Genomic DNA, 23,498 nt, shown 5'->3' with positions numbered 1-23,498 from the left:
AGTGGACATGGCTCAGAACATGCAGGCGGTGGGAAGTGGGGGAGATGGGCAGTGGAGGTGAGGGGAAGTTTCTGGAATGTTCACCAAGGGAGTTCTGTGGAGGTGAAGTTTTGTAAAAATCTGGTCAAGATTATTGCCTGGAAATCATGGTTCATCTCACTGGGACTGTGATATCAGTGACATTGATGTTAAACAAACGCCACAGGACGTGTATGTGTGTACTTTGTATATAATGTCCCCAGACGTGTATACAATGTATGTATATACATAACCATGTGCTCACAGCGTCAGGCTTTGCCAGCTCTTTGAAAGAAACCAACCAGGATACATTCTGAATGTCTATGTTTTTGTTTCCCTTTTACCCAAGGTTCAGTCACCGACAAGCCCTTGAGCCAGGGTAACTCAGGAAGGAAAGGTGAGTAGAGTTTTATGCTCTATCCAAATGTTTGCTTCTAAAGCCAGTCCAAGAAGAGTTCTAGACAAGATGGAAGGAGCCTGGGTGTAAGCTAAAAGTCCCCCACAGAAAATCTCCATTCTTATCCTGGGTTTCTTCCTAGAAGCAGCGGAGGAGGTAAGTAAGGCTCATAATGGCAGTGGGGACCACGCTCCCAGAATTTCTGAGGGAGGTGAGTGAGCACAGGGTACGGAGCTGGCAGGGACCCTGAAAACCTTGGCTCCTGGGCGGTTCAGTCAGTCAACTACCAGGTAGCCAGCATGCAACCAAAAAGGACAATGAAGGTAGGCATGTCCAGGTCTGCCCGACCCTCTTGTTTTGGAAACCGGTTTGAACATCTTTCCCCCCCTCGCTGATTCTCCTTAATAATTGTTCCAGCCCATCCAGATTTTCTTCACTAAGACGAGCCCAGCTTCACAGGCTTGCAACCTGTGCTGCTATGGTCTTGGGATTCTTAATCATTCTATCTTTAAACTTGTGTTTTGCTAAGTAAAGCCCAGTGGGACAGTGAGGCGCGCACGTGTGTGTCCTTGTCCCCCTGTTGGCATATCGCTTTTGTGACGTGTGCTGTGGGGGCTTCCACAGGACGTGAAAAATTTTAATCCTTCTTTACCTAGAACAACATTAAATAGAAAATTTTAAAACACCATGACAAGTCAAGAGAGAGACCATGGAAGAGAGGATAAAACTTTATAGTTTGGTGCCCTTAATGGCACTATTTTCTTGCTTTTTGAACAAAGGGCCTTGCATTTTCATTCTGCACTGGGCCCTACAAATTATGTGGCTAACCTCAATTAAGGCACTTGTCTGAGTGCTGTTTAGTGGGGCAGCCAACATGAGGAATAAGTCCCTGGGATATGCTGACCATAATTTCCAGGGTGGAGGACACTAAGCTCCACTGCCACTTGAGTGGAGTGAGAGAGAGAGAGCGCGTGAGCACACGCTCTGGTAGCTGCATGGGGGACCAATACCAATTTCACTGAATGTACAAACACTCCAGAACCCCTATTTCGGGCTCTTTGGTAAAAACCCAGCCAGGAGATGGCAGCTGAGTTTGAGGCTTTGCACCCGAATCTGGGCCTTGGGGGAACTGGACTTAAATGTCCACATGGCGTGTCGGGCCTGTATAGGGTCAGCGTGAGGTGCATGGGCTTGTCCTGCACCCGTGGTCACAGGGAGATGGAAGTGAGGCCCAGGACCCTGCCCTGCATGCTTGTCCCACGGGAATGGGAAGAGGAGGCGAAACCACCCTGCCCGGATGCAGGAAATGAGACTCTGGAGAAGCTGCCGGCCTGAATGCAGGTGTTCCAAGAGGACGAGGAAGTGGAGCATCAGGATCCTACTAGAAAACATGGATTAATGGGCCTTTCCACAAGCAGGAATGCATACGTGGGCAAAAAGGAGGGAGCAACTGCCTTTCTGGGTCCTTCCCGGAACAGGGAGAGGCTGCCCTGCGTGCTGGCCATTCCCTTCTAGGTAGGAAAGTGGGAGAGGGGCGTGAATGGTTCTTCCTGCAAAGACCTGACCTCCTCAACACTGTGAATGGCACGTGTGTCAGTCTGCAATTTACTGGAGTTGCGAAGCAGAGCTGCCTTCGATTTGACTTGTTGCAACTGAAGACTTCAGGAACATCGCCTTTGTTCTGGGGCATGAGATCTCAGTGGTAGAAAAAACAATTGGCAATCATGCAAAACAGACAACCCAGATTTCCCCCACCAAAGGGAACTGAGGGCATGATGCTGAATGGAGCGCCCACACCAAGAAAGGCGAACCATGGGATCTGGGATCTTAAACGGTACAGGGAAGTACTTTCCAGGTTGATGTGGCTTTGCACCCTGTGGACAACAAAAGAAACAGACCTGTGGCCATTGTGGGTTCTTGCTGCTCCAGCTGGGAGAGGACAGGGACACCTGATTCCTCCAGGGACGGTGCAAGGAATAGGGGCATAGAGTCTGGAGCCTCATCTTAGAGATAAGTTGCTTGGTTTCCAGCAATTTGCTCCCCTACGCCAGATGGGCTCCTCCCTCCCAGATGGTTCTGCAGAGGCTTCCTCTTTGGTGCAGAGGCCTGGTGGGGGATGCTAGGGCTCACTCGCCTCTGGAGACTTGACTTTTGCCCAGAGCATCTCCTTCCTTCTACTTTGGAGGATCAGCTTAGGTGCTAATCCTCTTCTCTTTGTCTGCCGTGGGCAGTGCAGAGAAAAGCAGGCTCAGGCCACCTGTAGGAAGGGCCACCTGAAGCCACACCTGTCCAGGAAGCTGGGGTTTGAAGGGGGACAGGGTGCGAGAGGGCATTTGTAATATCCTGTGTCAGCCGCTGAGGTCCCTCTCTCAGCTGCCACTTAAGAATGGAATGTGCTCCAGAGGGCAGCAGGTGGGAAGACACAAAGGCCCCTTGTCTGAGCTGGTGCCCACACGTGGGGTCTCCTAGACGGCATCTCCCTAGAGCTGGAGTTCACAGCCCTGAGGCCTGCTGCAGAGATGCGCGGCCCGGACCCTCGCGCAGGGTGAGGGGTACAGCCAGAAAGGACGCCCCAGGTCTGGGTGTGAGAGTGGTGGGGGCGGCAGGGGGCAGCGGGGGAGGAGCGGGCCCAGGCCCTTCTCTCCCCACCCTCTTGCCTTTGGGAGCCCGCTCCACTGACAGGGCTCAGAGGGATCGGTTCTCTCTGCCTGGAAGGAATGAAAAGGTGTATTGTGCGGAGATGGAGGGTCTGGTTGCCAGCCAGGAATTAGTCCTGTGGAGGAGAGGAGAAGGCCCAGCAGAGGAGGCTGGGGGAGGAGGCTCGGAGAGATAGCAGGAGGAAGGGAGGAGGGAGAGAGGCCAGGCAGTAGCGGGTCACAGGCGGCTGGCCCAGACAGGAGGCCTGGCTTGTGGCTCCTGGGTCCACAGGTGTGGGGCCCGAGGGGAGAAGTGGGGGAAGGAGGGAGGGCAGCGCTGTTATCTTACCCAGATGCACGTGCTCTGGGGGGGGGGGGGGGGGGAGGGTCAGAACTTCAGCCTATTTACTTAATCCCTTGGAATGTCCTTTCCTCGCTCTGTTCTTTGGGCCCCTTGTGTTTAACGGACTCCTTTATGGGCACATGTGTGGTAATTAACACGTGCAGCGTAGGTCCTGGGCCATGTGTTTGAGTTTCAAATATCCATTAATCTGGGGCACTCCCATCCTGACTCCCCTCCCCTTCTCCTTTGGTCCTTGCCCTTGAAGAAAGATGTGGGAGCGGGGACTGTATGTGGGCGGTGGGGCGGGGGGGTACACGTGCCTCTCCGTGTGTTTTATTGATGCTTCAGAGGATGATCAGCAGAGAGGAAGAGGGCCACCAGCAGCCCCTTGAGCTCTGACGACGTGCTGCTACAAACAGTCGAAGGCTGCAGAAGCTGTGGTAGAGATGAATTTTTGGTTTCAACTGAAGCAGGTTGAAGGACAGCTGGGACATGGCTGGGAAGCAAAATGTCTTTAGAGATCATGAATTTACCGAGTGGATTTTCCTGAGGTGCCTCTTTTTGGGGTCTTGATGCTAAGGAACGTGGATGATTTGAGGAGCTTCTGAGCTAGCCGAATACAAGTCAGGGACTTGTCCTGAGCATGATTGCTTGTGAGGTGCAGGAGGGGAGTTCTTAGCCTTTAGGGGATGGTAAGAACAATGAAATGGGAGGATAAGGGGAGAGCACTTGTTAAATTTTTTCCTGGCCATTCTCTGGGAGCTTTCTTCTTCTGAGCACCCAGGACCCTGGAGATCCCCTGCTGATGCTTCAGTAATCGGCAAGTGCAAGTTGAGGACCATCAGGGGTTTTCTGCAGTTTGCATATTTCCTACTTGTAAGAAGTCTGGGATTTAGCTGTTTGAGGAAAATGAGAGAAAAATAGAAACATTAGCAGACTCTGCTTGCGTTTTTTTGCACAGACTTCTGTATTTGTCAAGCCAGTGTTGGAGAGGGGCAGAGCTCCCCAAACCCAGCCCACCTTTAATCTGTGGAGACTTTTTAACCCCCCATGAGCTGCTCCAGACCCTGTGCTCTTAAGTAAAGAGTGAGTCACGGTTATTTGTCCAGGGTCCCTTTCTGTGTCTCCATTTTTAGAATCTCTCCTGGAGTCTGTTCTACAGGTTGGTGCCAGCTTGAACGACCTGTCACTCAGGTGATGGATTAAGTAGCATGCTCATTCAGGGCTGAGGGATGTGCTTCGGGCCTGGGGTGATGGGTGGCAGGCATCCCAGATGACGGGGACAGTGTGGCTTCCAGCCTCAGCCCTCCTGTGGTCAGCACACCTGAATGAGGTTCACCTCACTGCCCTGAGCTGTGCATCGCCGGCTGTCTCAGGACATTCTACATGTGGAGCATCCCTCCTGCTCAAATGACTCTACCCTCTTCCCAGCTACCCTTCTTTCCTCTCCCCCAGCACTGGGGGGGGGGGGGGGGGGCGCGGTCAGTAGTTGACCTGTCAGCATGGTCGTCAGGTGGCAACAGTCTGATTCCCTACCATCTGGGGTTGGATGTGAATGGAGACGGGCAGGTGATGGCCTCTACGGGTTGGCCTCTGCTCGCACTGGATTTCCCCGGGGAGAAGCCGTCATTCTGCTACAGCACCTGCTGAGACAGAAGCGGGCCGAGGCAGCTCCAGACCCACGAGAGGCAGTCTTTTGCTCTCTGCATGTGTGTGGCTTTGGCTTGCCGGTGCCCGAGCCACTCTGACCAAGCCCGACATGTCAGGCGACTGGCTTTGCAGCGTTTGGTGGCAGAGGGGAGTGCACAAGTGTGCTGGAGCACGCATGCGTGTGCTCTGTCTCCTTCCTTCCCCTCCCCAGCTCGCCTCCATGTACTCGAGCCCTCCCCTCTACCCTAGTCCCTATTCTGGGGTCTCTGACAGGAACTTAAGCCTCTAAATGGAGGATACTAAATGAAGAGTTTGAATCCCTCCCTGCCATATCCTCATTTCCAAGGACTAGAGAGGAAATGGGGTTTAGGGATCTGGAAAAGCCTCCTCGTGGTAGATTCTTATGAGTCCTTGGTGTTATTAGTAACCTTTGTTTATACTTGGCTTCTTATTCTTTCATTCAACAAATATTTATTGAGAGCTTCCTAAGTGCCAGGCGTGTTACAGTCACTGAGGACCCAACGACAACTAACATGATAAGAGCCTAACCTTGTCTTGTGGAACTCACATTCTGATGGTTCTTAGCCTCTTCTTATAGAGGTTATCTTCAGGTGAAGGTAAAGCCTCCCTGGGGAGCACAGACTTCTAGAGGCTGGGAAGCTATCACCTCTGCAGGGAGGCAAAGCAGGTGGCCCCACCACACAGCCCTGGTTGGTAGTTCCCATGGCCAGAGCCTCTAAGGAAAGACCCTTGGAGAAGGTGCCTGGGATGAGCATGGCCCACTAGCAAGTTCTATTTTTTCTTTAAATTCAGTTTGCCAACATATAGCACATCATTAGTTTTCGATGTAGAGTTCAATAATTCATGAGTTGCCTATAACACCCAGTGCTCATCATATCACCTGCCCCCCTTAATGCCCATCACCCGGCTACCCCATCCCCCCCCCCCTTCTGTACCTCTCAGTTTGTTTCCTGTAGTTAAGAGTCTCTCATGGTTTGTCTCCCTCTCTGATGACTTCCCATTCAAGTTCTTGATCCTTCTGCCTGGTACTTTTGTGGGGCCCCGCACGTCCAGGTGAGGATTCAGAGATTGACAGGCCATTGAGAATATGTTCATTGGCCCACTGGTCCTTGACTGAGTGAGTTCAGTTCCAGGCGTGGCCCTGGAACCCAGGTGGAAGCAGGGATGTCTGTGTGTGGGCACAAAGGCCACCGGGCCACATCTGAGCCACTATCTTCAGCTCTGAGTGCCACACAGCCCCTGGGGGAGCAGCCAACGAATTGCCACTCTCGGGCCCTGTTGTATCACCAATTCTGTGCCTGCTGAAAGAAAACTGAGATCCAGGAGCTGCTTATTTGAAAGTTTACATGGAAAGGCCATGGAGCTAGAATAGCTAAAACATTTTAAAATGAAAAATTAAGTGGGAGGTATCACTCTGATTTTTTTAAAACATAGAGATCTTTAATGCTTTACTCCCCCATGAATCTTGATGAATTTTGAATTCATGCCTCCCTGTGTTCTTCTGAACAAATGCAGTGATCTCTCCCCTTTTAAAAATGTTTGTTTCATTTCCTTTTTTAAAAACGACTTCTTTTTTTTTTTAAGAGCAGTTTTAGGTTCACAGCAGAATTAAGAGGAAAGTACACAGATTCCCATACAGCCCCTGCCCCCTCACAGGCAGAGCTTCCCCACTATCAACATCTACACCAGAGTGGCACATTTGTTACAATTAGTGAGTCTTCACTGACACGTTATTATCTCCCAAGGTCCATAGTTTATGTTAGGGCTCACTCTTGGTGTTGTACTTTCTGTGGGAATAGACAGATGTATAATGGCACGTGTCCACCATTACAGTATCATGCAGAGTATTTTCGCTGCCCTGAAAATCCTCCGTGCTCTCCACCCCTGGCAACCCCTGATCTTTTTACTCCCTCCATAATTTTGCCTTTTCCAGAATGTCACAAAGCTGAAATCATAATACTCTGATTAAGACTTACAGTGCTCTAGTAATCAGGACAGTGCGGTGTTGGCCAAGGGATGAACACACAGATCAGTGGAGCAGAGTAAAGAACCCAGAGAAAGGCCTGCACAAGGCTGGCAAACTGATGGAACAGAGGCATAGAGCAGTTCAGAGGAGGATGACCCTGTAGCGATTGGACATCCATAGGCAAAAACACAAACAAGAAGCCCCAAAGCCTCAACCCAAACCTCACATCTTATACAAAAATGAATTTAAAATGGATCTTGGGCTTAAATGTAAAACTATTAAAACTTCTGGAAGAAAACATAGGAGGAGATTCTCAGAAACTATAGCTAGATGAACCTAGGGCTTTTATGTCTTAGAACAACAAACACATGATCCAAAAAATTGAAAAGTTGAGAAATTGGACCCAATTGAAATTAAGAACTTGCTCTGAAAGATCTTGTTAAGAGAACCAAAAAAGTGCAGACTGGGAGGAAATACTTAAAACAAACCATATATCTGATGTAGGACTTCTATCTAGAACATGTAGAGAGCTCTCAGAAACTCAGCCAGTTGAAAAGCAATTCCACTTAAAAAATGGGAAAAATACATGAATAGACATTTTCCCAGAGCTCATATGCAGAAGGCAAATAAACACACAAAAAAGATGTTCAACGTCATTAGCCGTGAAGAAATGCCAATTAAGATCATGATAGGATATCACTACACACCTGTTAGAAGAGCTAAAATAAAAAAAAAATAGTGACAATATCAAATGCTGGTAAGGCTGTGGAGAAAGTGCATCTTTCATACATTGTTGGTAAAAATGTAAAGTGATACACACTCTGGAAAATACTTTGGAAGTTTCTTTAAAGAGTAAACAACGAAACATACACTTATCATATAAACTAGCAAGGGCACCACTGAAGCATTTATCCCAGAGAAATGAAAACTTGTGTGTACCCAAGAACCCGTACATGGATGATCATGGCAGCCTGGGGTAACTGAAGAGGAAAACAACTCAGATGTCTTTCAGTGGTTGAAACATAGCTGTGCCTCCGCCCCATGGAATACGACTCAGCAGTGAGGGTACAAAATGTCGGTGTGTGCAAACCACGACTTGGATGGCTCTCAAGGGCATTATGTAGAGTGAGAGAAGCTGGTTTCAAAAGGTCATTTACTGCCTGATTCCATTTATGTAACATTCTAGAAAAGACGAGATTATAAAGATGGAGAAAGGATTCGTGGTTGCCCGGGGTGAGAGATGGGGTGGAGGAGGGCAAGTGTGATGATAAAGGGGCTGTAGAGGGAGATCTTTGCGGTGATGGAATAGTTCCGTATTTTAATTGTGCTGGTGGTTACACAATCTGCGCATGGATAAAAATGCATAGAACTACCCCCCCCAACACACATACACAAATGAGTACATGTAAAACTGATGGAATGTGAATAAGGTCTATGGATGACACCACTATCAATGTCCTGACTCTGATATTGTACAATAATGAGGTTACCTACATAATTATACGTTACCTATATATTTATGTTCACTGTGGGTTGTTACCACTGGGGAAAACTGGGTGAAGCATACATGGAACTTCCCTGTATTATTTTTGCAACTTCCTGGGAATCTGTCATTATTTTAAACTAAAGAGTTAAAAAAACCTAGCCCAGTTCTCTTTGACCCCAGCTCAGAACTGACTCTGCTGCTGGTGGTTCCTCCTCTCCCCTCCTCCCCCCTTCTCTCCCCTCCTTTCCCTCCTCCTCTTTCTCCTCTTCTTCTTCCATGTCTGGTCTATTTTTTTCACCAGCATCATGTTTTTACTCTGATTTGGGGGAATGTGGAGCTTGAGGATGTAGGGAATTGTTGCAAAAAGATGGCTTTGAGCTTGTTTTTACTTCTTTTGGGAGGGAGCATGCAGGTGGGTAGACGGAATATAAAACCTTGATATCTTGCTCTGGAAAGGACCTGAGGTGCCCAGATAACCCCTGTTGTCAAAGGTCAGGATTAGGACAGCTCATAGTACATTTCTGAGCCTCATTGTTCATGGGACATGCATCTCAGGAAATGTTGACTAAAATTCCATCCTCCTCCTGGTATGATTAGGGCTAGGGTCTTAAGGGACTTTTGCTAACAGGCCCCGTTGTCTCCCTGTGATGCCCAGAATACATCATGTCGACTTCCACCCTGGGTCCCTGAGTCACACGCTGAGGAGGCTGGTGGCTCTGGCATAAATGTCCCATCAAAAGCAACAACCTTCCAGTACTTCTGCCAGGCTGAAGTTTATCTCCCTGTCTTTGTAAAAGATGACCAATGGCAGCCTCAAAGAATTCAAGAGGGAGGGTGGCCGGTGATGGACATGGTTTGGGCAGAGCTCAAGAATCGAAGGGGACTTGGGATCGTGGAGAGACCTTCCGAATCTCGGGAGGTGGGGGGTGATTTCTTTTTTCCTCATTCTCCAAGGCTCCTCGGTCTCAGAGACCCCAAGAGATGCCATTAATACAGATTCCTCCTCTGGCCCCTTTGACACATTTGCTTTTGAAGGACCTGGAAGAGAAAGCTCTTTGTATGTGGTCAGAATAAACTCATTGTACACCCAAACAATTAACTCCTCAATGGACTTGCCAGCCCCTTGAAAGCCCCGGCCCTGCTTCCCTGGACCTCTTGGGCTCTATTCAGTCCCTTAAGCACACCAATGTTTTTGAGTTTTTGTTTTGTTTTGTTTGTTATTCTGAAAAGTCTTTCGCTGAGAATAGTCAGAGCGGATCAACATTGTCCTCAGCCTACATTTATCTTCACTTGCCAGCGAATGTCAATCAGGAATCAAAAAGCCAAACAGAGGAGGCTTTGAACGGTGTCATCAGGGGTCGAAGTGACTTCCAGCTGTCTGTGCGTGGGTCAGGCCTTCTTGAAGGGCAAGGAATTGTGCTGTCACACAAACCCACTGTCTGGACAGCCTTGCAGAGCCCGCGTGGGGGCTGCAGCTTTCTGGGGCTGCACCTTAAGGACGAGGCATGGTTGGGGGTTGGAGAAATTGGAAGGCCAGGGCTCTGGGCCTGGGCAGTTTCCGGAGCTGCTCACTGCCTCTGGGCCTGGAGCAAATCACTTTCTTGCTCTGAGACTCCATCTCTTTTTATCTGCCTGGTGACTTCCTCTGTGCTGGCCAGTGGTGAGACTAGATGAGGAAAGCCACCTGCCAGAAACCGAGTGTTGCAAAATGTGGCCTCATGATTGTTGATCTTGACACCATCCTTGAGAAATTCTGTCGGGTTTTCCTCATTCATTCATTCATGAATGTAAGCTTGCCTTGCTTTTTATTTGATTGTTTTGATTTTTTATTTTACTTTTTTATTTTATTTTTTTCTTTAGTGTTTCCAAATTTACATTTTTCTCCCTGTAAGAAAAATGATAATCTTCGAATTGGCTTTTTTCAGTGTTTTATCCACCTCTCCTTGTTCTGGAAGAGTGTTGTGGTGTTAAAGAGAACTATAGTCCTACTATCTGAGGTCCAAAAGAACCACCAACGATGAGCACCAGGTATCACATGATCATGCACATATATGTCAACTGAGATTCAGATACATTTTTCTTTAAAATATATGGGAGAGTCTCTCTGCCAACTAAGAATCACTGAAATAATTCAGCTGTGCTTCCTGAGGTTGGATCTGAGACAACATTGGCACTACCTCCCGTTTGTGTTAACAGCTTTATTGAAGCATAATTACATACCATAAAATTTACCCATCATAAATGTACACTTCAATGAATTTAGCACATTTAGAGCATCATGTGGCCATTACCAGGGAACATTTCCATCATTCCAAAAGAAACCTGTACCCATTTATAGTTACACCCCACTGCCTCCTCCAGCCCCGGGCAACTACAGATCTGGACTCTATAGACTTATCTTTACTGGGCATTTCACCTAAGTGGAATCCTACAATATGTAGCATTAGTACATGGCTTCTTTCATTTAGTCTAATGTTTTTGAAGTTTCTCTATATTGTCATGTATTTGGAATTCATTCTTTTTCATTGTTGAGTAATATTCCATTATATGGGTATATCACCATTTGTTTGTCTGTTCACCAGTTGACAAACATTTGGATTGCTTCCAGTTTGGGGCTATCATAAGTAATGCTGCTATGGATATTTGCATACATGTCTCTGGGTGGACCTGTTTTTCTTTTTCTTGGATGGATTCCCAAGAGCGGAATATTTGGGTCGAATGGTAAGTTTATGTTTAACATTTCAAAGAAATTGCCAAACTGTTATCCAACATGGCTACTCCATTTTACATTCCCACAGCAATGAATGAGGGTTTTAGTTTCTCCACACCCTTGCCCACATTTGCTATTTCCTATTTTTAAAATTTTAGCTATGCTAGTAGGTACATAGTGGTACCTCATTGTGGTTTTAATCTGCATTTTCTTAACAACTAATCATGTTGAGCATCTTTTCATGTATCCCTTAGCTGTCCATGCATCTTCTTTGATGAAATGTCTATTAAAATATTTTGTTCATTTTAAAATTAGGTTGTTCATCTTCTTACTGAATTGAAAGGTTTATTTTTTTAATTTAAAAACTTTGATAGGATTTTAATTTTGTAAATCCAATTTTTTAAAAGTAGGCAGTTGGATAAGATGGTTTATACTTATGGTATTTATACTTTTAAAGTCCTTGCTCCTGAGCCTTTAAAGTCTTTACTCCTGCACATTGTCCCGAGACTGGGGAGGCAGGCATCCTTCATTTTTAGAAGAAGATATCACTGCCCAGAGAAGAAAAGTGAGGGGTTCAGGTTACCCAGTTTATTGGATGTACAGCCAGGATCTGGAGTGTGACCCCACTGGAGACTGGGAGACTGAGTGGAAGCTTTTCTCTCTCCCCAGGACTCAGTGTGGGGCCTGGTATTGTCCCAAGGTTTGCCGGGAAGCAGAACTGATGTGGACCTTGGACCCAGGCCTTGGACCTGTGTTTGGTAGAAGGGTGCGCTTGTTTGCCAGGTTGGGAGCCAGGTGCCCAGGTGCCCAGAGATGATGGTCAGAGGGTCCTGTTGGCTTTGGCTTGACTTCTCATCCTTTGGGCAGCTGAATCACACAGGTGGTTCTCCTGGCAGCGGGCACTTTGTCTTTTCTCACTTCATAAAGATTTCCATCTAGGGCCTGCATTGCGGCGGCACAGATGTATCTCCTCACCCTTGGTGACCCTGCCCTGCAGGAAGATTCACTCCCTGCACGTGCCTTCATGCAATGTGGGCTCTGGGCCTGCATCTGGGCGACCGTGGAGGTCCTTGGCCTGCAGAAGTGCCAAACTTTCCCGGGAGACTGGAAACACTTCTTCCTCTCCTTGAGCAACAGACCCTTGCTGATTGCTACACCAGATGGGCAGTCCCAGACTCTCATCTGGTTGATGGGAGAAAGAAGCAGAATGTTTTCTGTTATCCTGCTCCAGAGAGAGCTACGGCTCTTGGAATATGGGAGGATTGTAGTTGAATATTAAAATCTTGTAGGAGCCATTTTTCACTTGGGTTCTCGCCATTGTCCCTCTGGGAATGTTTGATTTCTCACTTTCCCTTTGTGACCCTTAAGGCCCCTAAAGTGAGGCCACCCCGTGTGGAGGGGCTGAGCACACCGTGCTGGGCTATTTAGACTGTGAACTCTGCATCCGGCAGGAGCAACCAAATGTGCACTGCAGCTGCCAAAAGACTTCATTCAGTGGCTCATTGAATTCAATGGAAAGAGGTGTTAATAGAGTCAGGGGAAGTGATGCTATTAAAAAAAATGACATTGTGTGGTTCTGCTCTGTGTTTATTCTCCCTCAATGACTTCCAGATCAAACTTACACGGCTTTGCATCAAAAGATGCCTGTTCTGGACTCCAGTTTGCGGCAAATAAGATAGCCAGCAAGTTAACTCCTCTCCCCCTGCTGTATCCCATTCCTTGGGATGATTGTCAGATGGTGCAGGATTGCCTCGGCCCCAGTGGGAATTGCGTCTTGGTGTCAGCACAGGAGCATGATAGCAGGGTCATGTGTCATGCAATGGTCGGGCCGCTGGCCTCAGCCTCCAGCCATGATTAGGGTCTCTCCAGCTCTCCAGTCGAAACATCCCAAGGGTGGGGTGTTGGTGCAAGAAAGGGATCAGAACTCTGTGTTTTTCCTCCCTCCCTGATAAGATGCAGGGAAGTCGGCCAAAGGTTTTGGGAGCTCCAAATGGCGGAGGGTTGTTATTATGGGTGATGTGACTGGCGTCACTGAGACTGTCTGAGAGCTTGCATTCTCCATAGTTAATGAACTCGGTGGAGGGGATTAAGAGGTACAACCTTCCAGTTATAAATAAGACACGGGGATGTAATGTACAGCATAGGGAATATAGTCAATACTATTGCAAAGCCTTGGTGTGATGAGAGGTGGTAACTAAATGAACTGTGGTGACCATTCTGTAACGTGTATGAACATCAACTCACCATTTTGTACACCTGAAACTCATATAATATTGTATGTTAATTATTCTTCCATTAAAATAAATAAATGCCAATTATAATAACCAAAAACTTAAAAATAACCATTGGCAAAACAAATATAAATAAATAAATATAAAATAAACGATGGAATAAAATGACCAAAAAAATAGTTAATGCTTGGAGAATATAGTGTTCTGTTGTACAAGATCTCTGGGGGTTGGTGTAATCATCCCACTGCCCGAGAACGAGGGGCTCTTCTTCCCCCAGCCCCTCCCAGGGAGAACGCAGATAAATCTCTAAACTGTATTCTCGATGAAGGCAGAGATACCAAGAAGGCGAAATTGATTGGGGAGGGGGGACAAAAGCACTCTTGCTCTTTTTACATATAAGGCACAGATATACATATGGTACATCAACAGATACACAGTGTATCTGTGTTATTAATATTTCATTAGGAAGGCGATTAGGAAAAAAAAATCTAAAAATGCTCTTTAGGTGGACAGTAATGAAAAAAGTTGAGAGGAACTGCCCTGCACTAAGGTTTTGGGGGATCTTGATGAAAGTAACCCAGAGTCCTGAAAGGTGGTAAAGTCTACACTCACTCCTGCCCTGCAGAGGTTCTTGCTCTGCAGAGAGCTGCTGACTCTGTTGGAACGATATGCATTAGCACTTTGTTACTAGGAACTTCATGCTCCCATCATCTATGGTAGAAATTTCAAAGCCGATCCAGGGTTCAGTTTCTCACATCCCCTTCTATTTTTGTTTGCCCCCACCTCTCACTGGGAATGGGAGGGCACAATGTTTCACAGTTAGAAGTGTTCTAAGGATTTCTGATTCTCTTCAGTTCAGCATACTGGAGAGAGGATGGTCCTTCCTTCCTTTTCTTCCTTTTTAGGTGAGGATAGAGAAATAGCTAGGTGTTCGGGAGGGAATACACCACAGTCTCTTGTTTTCCTGAAGCTCTTCAATGAGGGCCACTAGGTACTAGGCTGGAACCTTTCACAGAAGGGCAGGAAGGAACTGGGGACACCAGAATTTGATGCCACAAAGTATGCCAACCTTATCCTAACATGCCTGGCCAAAAACTCAGGCCTGCTGGGGAAGATGCACAACCCCCCACCCCAGCTTTCCCTGTGGGGGCTACCAGGGCTGACAGAGTCATCATGCCCATACACGAGGATTGATGGGGAAGGGTCCTCCAAAGTCATGACAGTTGAGTTCCCTTTTTGTCCTCCCCTGGGATGGTGAACATTACACCTGAGTTTGTCTTACTGTTGGTGTCTCTCTGGGGTATCTCTTTTTCTTCCTGTTATTTTTCTTTTTCTTTCTTTCTTTCTTTCTTTCTTTCTTTCTATTCTTTCTTTCTTTCTTGCTTCTTTCTTTCTTTCTTTCTACTTCTTTTCTTTCTTTCTTTCTTTCTTTTCTTCTCTTTCTTTCTTCTTTCTTTCTTTCTTTCTTTCTTTCTTTTCTTTCTTTCTTTCTATCTTTCTTCTTCTTTCTTTCTTTCTTTCTTTCTTTCTTTCTTTCTTTTCTTTTCTTTTTTCTTTCTATTTCTTTTTCTTTTCTTTCTTTCTTTCATTCTTTCTTTCTTTCTTTCTTTCTTCTTTCCTTTTCTTTCTTCTTTCTTTCTTTCTTTCTTTCTTTCTTTCTTTTCTTCTTTCTTTTTTCTTTCTTTTCTTTCTTTCTTTTTTCTCTATCTTTCTTTCTTTCTTTCTTTCTTTCTTTCTTTCTTTCTTTCTTTCTTTCTTTCTTTCTTTCTTTCTTTCTTTCTTTCTTTCTCTTTCTTTCTTTCTTTCTTTCTTTCTTTCTTTCTTTCTTTCTTTCTTTCTTTCTTTCTTCTTTCTTTCTTTCTTTCTTTCTTTCTTTCTTTCTTCTTTCTTTCTTTCTTCTTTCTTTTTTCTTTTCTTTCTTTCTTTCTTTCTTTCTTTCTTTCTTTTTCTTTCTTTCTTTCCTTTCTCTTTGGCCTCTTCACTGGGACTTGGCCGGGCCATGTGCAAACCCCAACCATTCAACAGTGCTGGAGAGTAGATAGTATTTACCTCAATAATGGTAGTCTCTTTTCGATTCTTTTTAACTCTCAATTCAGATGACGGGTCGAAGCCGACACCCACGATGGAGACTCAGCCCGTGTTCGATGGAGATGGTAAGCTCTTGTATTACTTCCGACTCACATGCTCCCACCCATTTTTATGTTTGAGGAACGTCTTTCCTTTGGGTGTTTGTATAAGCTTTATTATTAGTTTTTTTCTTTTTTAATTTCAATTTTTCCCAGTTTAGGCTGGGTTGTTTTAACCTTTAAAAAAATGCAAATCCTCCCAGGAACTGGTACACTCTCTACTTCTGGAAAGGCCCTCTGTTCTAGCCAGGCTTCCTGCCTGGTCACCGATGTCCAACAATAACACAGCCTGGATGGACCCTTCGAGCTGCCAAGACCAAGGAGCCATGGCTGAGAAAGACAGGCCAGCACTGTCCCTTCAGTAGATGAACCAACACTTACAAATTCCTTTACTGTGCCTAGCATTGTGCTAGGCCTCTGGGGGACAAAGAAGGAATAGTTGAGACGAAGCCTTTGCTCTCAAGACAATGGCAACTACTGGAGAATTTTATGTGTTAAATTATATGGTCTCAGTTTTTATCGTAGTGGACATTTTTGGAAGAAAGAGATCACAGTGGTCTGGAGAAAGACTATGTGAAGAGATGGGACCTGGGCTGGATCTTGAAAGGGGAAGGGAAGAATCAGGGCATTGCAGTGGGGGGACTGGAATGGGCAGAGGCGAGAGTACGGTGGGGATGAGGTATGGTAGGAAAGTAGGAGGAAAGAGATTGGTTAGTGGACCTGGTTTGGCTAAGCTGGATCTTGAGAGCATTTGAGAGAGAATTCTAGGGCAAGAGAAGTAGTGTAGCTGGTAGTAAGATAGAGGCTAAATGTCCCTGAAGGTATGAGGAGTAGACAAGAAGAGCGTTGGGTACAGAAGGCTGGCCTCTATTTGAGTTTGAGCTGCTCATGACCTACATTCTTCAGTGTGCTTTGCCATATACTCCAGGTTCCCATGAGGAGGAGTATGAAGCTTGGCAGAGTGCAGTTTCTAGAAAGTCTGACAATGAGGTTCGGCTCTCAGTGCAATATACAGCAAGCTTTGAGCAGCTTTCAGTTGAGTGTATCCAGACCTGGATCACGAGACTGGACAGGGAGACAGGAATGAAAAGAAATTATGCCACTGGTTGATACTGTGGCTACAGATGTCCCTAGCAGAGGCTCAGCTCTAGGTAGAAGGATTGAAATGTGAGCTATCCTTCACAACTGGTCATTTAGTGGAACATATATATGTGTGTTCATGCCTAGAAATTCAGATGTTTCTGTGATCCACAAATCTCTTGGATTTTTGGCAAGTCTGGATCTTGAGGGATCAGATGGAAATGGAGACCGTGTCACCTTGGGAGATCGCCCCAACAATTTCACTAAAGAACTCATCACTCTTCAGTGTGTTCAGGGTCCTCCCAATTCTCATACCACTTGTCCACTGTGTGACCCAAGCCCTGAATGGCCTAGAGGCCCCCCAAGCTCTCTGCAGTCAAATGCTCTACCACTGAGCTATACCCCCACCCCAAGCAGTCTGGATGGAGGGATTCAGCCTCTGTTCATGAGAAACCATTAGGAAGGATATTGACGCACACATTGGACTCATCACTTTCCTTCCCATGTGGAACAGAGTCTCAGCAAGCTGAAATCTGTTGTGGCTCAGCCATTTCCTTCAAAATGGTCTCTGTGGTTTGTTTGGCATTCATTTGTTGATTTATCCCCTTTAAATCTTCTTCCAGGGAAGCAGCTGAGAGAGACTTGGCTTGGCCCATGCTCCTCACCTCCTGGGATAATATTTTGATTCCTGGATGGAGCGGCTCAGTGCCTCTGGACTTAGACCACTCTGCCTCTGAGCAGGGGAGGCCCTGGTTGGCTCCTATGAGCTAGCGGGGAGAGGAGCTTCCGTAGTGAGAAGGGAGAGGGCACTGAGACAAAGTGGATGTGAAATGAGGGAGAAAGCTCAAAGCCTTGATGCCTCAGACTTTAGAAAAAGCTCCTGAAGTCTGGGGGCTGCCCTCCAAGTTAACCACTCCCTTTGCCCAGATTTTATTTTCTCTCTTCTTTTTTTTTTTTTTTTCCCAGAAATTACAGCCCCTACTCTATGGATTAAGCACTTGGTAATCAAGGACTCCAAACTGAACAACACCAATGTAAGGAATTCAGGTAAATAATCTGCCTAGGATTGTATACGTGCCTGATTTGCCTGTGGTTGCCCCATGGTTGGTCCGTGACTATTTGTTGTATGGGCTTGGGCAAGTCATTTAACCTGTCTTGTTTTCAAGTTCTACAGCTGTAAAGCGAGATCAGAGGAGTGAATCCCTTTCAACTTTAATTTTCTTCAACCAGTAGCTCAGGGATCATCTTTCATGAGCTGATCCTTTTAGCAAAAAAATCTTTTGACTATATGTTTTACTATTTTAATTGACTCTCTATATGCCCTGCAGAAGAATTTGAAAAAAATGACCTGGCATGGAAAAGTTGGACTTCAAGCCATAAGAGACTTGGTTCTGTGTGTTTTTTAAGGCTCCAAATAGCTGCTTACAGTCATGTCTTTTTGGTCTGATCTTTTGAGGGTCTTGTAAGTGCTCAGGTTTTGGTATTGGCTGAACCCCTTATAGAAAGGTGATAATTTTTGGAGGATGATCAGATTTGTAGGACTCATTCATAGAGTTCATTTATCATCAATGAAGACCAAAGTCAATAAAGTTCATTTACCATCAGTAAAGACCAGATGTCCACCAAGAGAAAAATGTATTAACAAACCCAATCTGTATCTCTATCGTGGGGAAATTATCCTTCTTTCAGCTTAAGACTTTAGTATGAGAAAAGTATACCCTCTGCATAATTTATGCCTGCATAAAGTTGGTGAATTTCATTTCAGCCATATCATTTTTTCCTTATGGATATCAAGGTCTGTAAACAAAAGATCCATCCCTTTGAACTGATGGGCAGAGTTTTACAAGACCGTTAATTAATGAGTGGGCTGTCACTGGCCCCCCGTAGGTTTATCCGTATGCCAGCTCTATCCTAAAAGTGGTAGCAGGGGAACTTGATTGTATGAAGTGAGTTACCCGTTGAGGTGAATCCATGCAGCATTGGTTGATTTTCTCTGTGACATGGGCTGGTCAGTACCTCTGCATGTGTCTGGTTCTCTGTTTGATAAGAGCTGGAGGTATGGGATGATGGGGTGCGAAGAAGACTATGTGAGTCCTGTGGGCCAGTCTTTGACAGAACAGTGCCATGTTTAAAGCACAGGCGTTGGAATCAGCAAAACCTGCGTTCACTTTCTGGCTCCAACACTTAGCAAGTGACCCAGGCAAGTGAAATAATCCCCCCCCCCAGAGCCTCAATTCTCATCTGGGATCATGATCTTCGCCTCGAAGTGCTGTGAGTAAAGGTTAACTGAGATACTGTCTATCTGGTACTTAGGCAGTGCCAGGCTAAGTGATAAATAGTAAGTGCAAGATAAGCTGAAAGGACATTATTTATTGTTATAATCATTGTGGTAGGAAAGATGGCAATGTTAATGATACCGCTTACAGTGAACATTCTTTAATCAGGAAAGAATTTGTGATTGTCATTGTGAGCAAAAGCTTCTTTGTGGAACCTTCTTCCACCTCCCCTCTTGCTGTTAGGCAAATATGATAAGTCAAAGAGACATGGTTTTGGTGCCTGGGGTACCTGGAAGTGACATCTGCCAGCGGTCCCCCCATTCCCTGCACCAGGTCTGCAAAGCCCCAGGGTGAGGCTTTATTCTCTGTGACCAGGTGGCAGATATGAGGGTTAGCCCTCTGAAATTCTACAGTACCATTTGCCTGGAACACTCACTTGACATTTAGCAGTTGCTTCCAGAAATTGCTTCTTTTTCATCTACCAGTGGTTAATTTCCCTATTGAGGCTCTAAACTCTGTGAGGGCAAGGGCTTTGTTGCCTTTCTATTATATCTATTATAGAATCTAGCTCACTTTGTTTGATTGCTCTGGGGGAGGACAGAGGAGAAAAGACCATCATCATTATCATCATCATCAAAATCGGAATCATCCCATGGGGTCCTGCACAACTTGACATGTGTTATCTCACTGGAGCTTCACCACAACCCGATGAGATAAGTAATGTTATCACCTCCATCTGACAGATGTAGAGATGGAGGCTGAGAGAGAGGAAGTAACTTATCCTGGGTCCCAGCTAGTAAGGGGTGGGGCTGGGGAAAATGATTTATCTTTTCTTGTCTTCTTGGGCTATTTTCTCAGAGTGAAGTAAAGTGGTGATGTGAAGCTATTTGATGTTTGCTTCCACAAGTTCTTTGGCTTTCCATTCCTACTTGCCCTGTATTGTCGCCAACTGGATGAGTATTGGGTCTTATTGAGAAATGGTATCCAGGCAGGTACAACCGCCTTCTTTTTGTTGGTGTGACCCAGCCACCTTCATTTCTTCCTGGTTGGCCCCAGTTATGTCTGGAAGGTTAGTGTATAGAACAGGATAGTTCAGGGAGACCTAAAGCTGGGAGAAACTGAGACCAGCAATAATTATCAGAGATCGATACCTTAGACATTTTCATGTAAACTGAGGACTTCCTCCATCATGATCGAGTGGTAATACTGACTGAGTACCTGGGGACCCTTTTGATGGAATTATGTGTATGGGACATGGTGTCACAAAGGCATTTAGGGCAGGGATTGGCAAATGACCATCTGCCTGTTCATGCAAATAAAGTTTTATTGGAACACAGCCTTACCCATTTATTACCTATCGTCTATGGCTGTTTTGGAGCTGCAATAGTAGAGTTGAATAGTTGTGACAGAGACTGTCCAGCCTGCAAAACCTAAATGTTTACTATCTGACCCCTTACAGAAAGCAGTTTGCGGGCCCTTGGCCTATGGGACTGAAATAGAAGCTTTTGGATGGGAATGTGTGCATGGGGGTGTCTTTCTCCTGGTGTCTGGCCTCTCTCATAGACCAGGCAGAAATAGGGGCCGTGACTCCTGAGATGTTTCCCAACATGCCCAGGGAAGCCCGCATCATCAGCTCAGGAACTCTGGGCAGCTCACGTGGCCCTGCCCCGTCTCACGTGAACCTTTGCCAAGCTTCAACATTCTGTTCTGGTTTGTGCTCTCACAAATGGGATGCCAGGGAAGCTTCCTGAGGTCTGGCTTTTGTGGGCAGGGGTAGGGAATCATTTGTGTATAGAAGGGGTAAACCTCGTAATGGCATAAGCATGGGCTTTGGTATCAGACAAACCAATAGACCTGGCTTCCAGTGCTAGCTTCCCGTGAGAGGCTAAGTGACCTCGAGAAAGTTCATTATCTGTGAAACAAAGTTCTTAGTGCCTTGCAGGGTTTTTCTGAGGATTCAACAATATATATGAAATGCTTAATGCAGAGTAGGTACATCATGAATGATTTAAAAAATAATGGCTACTCTTGATGGTATATCTTTATATCTTGTGCCAAGTACTCTTCATGTTATCTCATTTGGTTTGATGAAAAGTCAGATAACACTTTAGTGATAACTAATGTCTGGGCAGCTGGCTCTGGTATGGATTGGAGCCTCTGGGTCAAGCCCCCGAGGCAGTTTCCCATTAGAGTTTGCCAGAAGATTCTGGGTTAGGTGAGCTGCAGCCCCCCACCCATGGGGAGGGCGAAGTGGGACTCAGAAGCCGGTCTAGGTGAGAGTTCTTCCCACTCTCTCTGAGGCAAGAAGGCCATCCCGATTCCTTCTACACCCCAAACATCCTTCTTTCACACTCAGACCCTGTGACGCCAGGTTTGTTTTCTGGCCTGGGGACTGTTGATGTTGGAAAGGTTCCACTGGGCAGCCAAAGCTTTGCAGTAACATGACACATATGCCTGCAGACTTATCCTGTCTCCCTCTCTCCTCCTGGAGGGGTCGATCCTTGTTTTTAAGGCTTTGTCTTGTGTTCCCTGTGGTCAGGGTCGCCTTTTGAGGACTTGGCAGCCTCCGCATTGACGGGTTTGCCCCTCTGGACTCCTGACTCTGATTCTGGTCTCTGTGGCACCAGGAGCTCTCTTGTACCTGGCCAGCCGACACCCTAGAACCTGACAGGAGGCATTTCCTCACATATGAGTGTTGGCCAGAGACTCTGTTCTGCTTTTAGGACCAAATATGAACTCTTGCGGAGTTTTTGGTATCAGAGCCTGGCTACCAAGGCATTTCTTAATATAACTAGAGTTTAAAAATCTTTTTTAACCATCTACATTTTATAGAAGAGCGCAAAGAGATTAAAGAAATGATGAAAACTAGGCTTTGTCTCATTCTTTGCCCCATATTCCATGTCCCACTGCTTCTAATTTTACTATGTGCAGACACTCTCCTACAGCTGTGATTTATAAATGTCTCTCTCTCTCTCTCTCTTTTTTTTCCGTATGACAGAATTCTGTGCTTTCTTGTCTGGGAAAATACTCTCAGGAAATATGGTCATGTGAGCCTTAACTCTTCTCTTGGAGCAGCATAGCGATGCCCTCAAGGCACATAGGCCCTCTCCCTCTGCCCCTGCCTGGCTGGCTACCTTTGGGAGCCACTGGTGGGTCATTTCACTTCTCTTCTTCCTTCCCTGTCTCTTTCTTCCCTTTCCTGCCACCTTTCCTCGTTAGCTTCTTTCATGATCTGATCTGGCATTTTGAGAAGGCCCTAGAACCTGGCCCTGGGGATGAAATCCAAAAGGACTTGCTTTTCCTCCCTTGCCTCTTTGCCCAGCAGAGCTTCCTTGCGGGCATCACCTGAACGCAGCAGCTTGGGGGAACTCTGTTTCCCCAAGACAGAGCTGTCAGCAGGGGTACAAGGTGGAAATGCGTTTCTTGTAAGTTTTGCCATGAAAACGGCCCTGTCTCCGCACACGTGGGAGCGTTTGCCTAACTCACCACCCGCGTGGCCGGTCAGCTGTTCGCAGCACCCCAGCTCCTACCTGCCGGTGTCAGAGCCGTGCTCCTCTCGGCCTGCTGCAGGCCCCTTGGCTGCATTTGGACTGCTCCTTCCTCACCAAGGAAGCTCCTGCCGGGGCAGCTGCTATGACTGGGATGTGGGGTCACTCAGGCAACGGCACCTCCTGGCCGGATCCCCCAGCCCCCAAACCAACTCTTGGCCTGCCCAGAAACCGCGGGGTGATGTAATGACCTGAGGCCTGGAAAAATAAACAGCTCTCAGGGAAACCAGCGGTAGCTGTTGTAAGCAAACACCCCACAGCCACCTGGAACCTCGCACATGACGTGATTGGAAGGAAGAATGAGTAATTCGTTAACGTTAGCAGCCGAGGACGGGTCTGGGCTTGCGAGCATTCAAAATATCTGTATAAAAACAAACGCTTGATGTTTATTTCTATAACTGGCCTTCTGGACGCCTGCCCATCTATCTGCTGCAGGTGTCTTGGTCAGTCATGGCCAGGAGCATGGAGCTGGGGACAGGGAAGGGTGGTCATCCCTATGGCTCTCTCCATAGCAACAAAGGCCTTTCTCAAGTCTTTCCTTTGCAGAGAGGAGCCACACACACATTGGGAGGCCCTAGAGAGCCCAGCCCCGCAGTCCATTTTTTTCCTTGTTTTAAAATTAGCTTCCCCAGTTGTCTTGCTTCTTCACCCCACCGCATCTGCTTTGGACATAGGGTGCGGTGGTGGGGCACGTGAGGTGAGGTGAGAATATGATCCGCCTCTGGGCCTTGCTTGAACAGCGAAGGTTTTTCAGTAGGTGAGTTTGTATGCTTTTTGGTGTTGATAGCAAAACCATGGGCCCTAGCATTTTCTTTTGGCCTCTGCTCCTAAAAACCTGAAACTAAAGGTCCTGCTAAGGTACTGTAATTGGCTCCTTCCAATTTGCTAGAAGTCAACTATGGTCTCTGCTCTGTCTGAGGATCCTCATTCTGTGTTTATTTGTAAAATGGCTTTGCGAGAAGGCAGGGTATATATCTTATAAACACACTCACCACAGTGTTTTGGGAGAT

General features: G+C 46.4%; 1 protein-coding gene and 1 long non-coding RNA gene across 5 annotated transcripts in view; one reads left to right on the top strand and one right to left on the bottom strand.

Moving 5' to 3' along the window:
* The window catches only part of SMOC1 (SPARC related modular calcium binding 1), a 152,650-nt gene that overhangs the window by 99,169 nt on the left and 29,983 nt on the right, over window positions 1–23,498 (top strand). For 2 of the 3 annotated variants that reach the window (XM_027570981.2, XM_027570982.2), the window contains exons 5-7: window positions 368–415; window positions 15,522–15,611; window positions 17,631–17,711. In XM_027570981.2, coding sequence (XP_027426782.1) covers window positions 368–415; window positions 15,522–15,611; window positions 17,631–17,711 — 219 coding nt within the window. The remainder of the gene's footprint in view (window positions 1–367; window positions 416–15,521; window positions 15,612–17,630; window positions 17,712–23,498) is intronic. The other variant, XM_027570983.2, reaches the window with a different exon arrangement.
* Window positions 640–22,620, bottom strand: LOC113909619. 2 transcript variants are annotated; one of them, XR_003515774.2, is made up of 3 exons: window positions 22,471–22,620; window positions 6,001–6,366; window positions 640–4,290 (listed from the first exon to the last, which is right to left on the bottom strand). It is a non-coding gene; the product is annotated as an uncharacterized LOC113909619 (long non-coding RNA). The 2 variants fall into 2 exon arrangements; XR_003515775.2 differs by having other exon boundaries at window positions 6,001–6,363.

Source organism: Zalophus californianus, chromosome 6, assembly GCF_009762305.2.
Source record: "Zalophus californianus isolate mZalCal1 chromosome 6, mZalCal1.pri.v2, whole genome shotgun sequence".
In the NCBI taxonomy this organism is placed as follows: domain Eukaryota; kingdom Metazoa; phylum Chordata; class Mammalia; order Carnivora; family Otariidae; genus Zalophus; species Zalophus californianus.
This window is presented reverse-complemented; position numbering and strand designations above follow the sequence as displayed.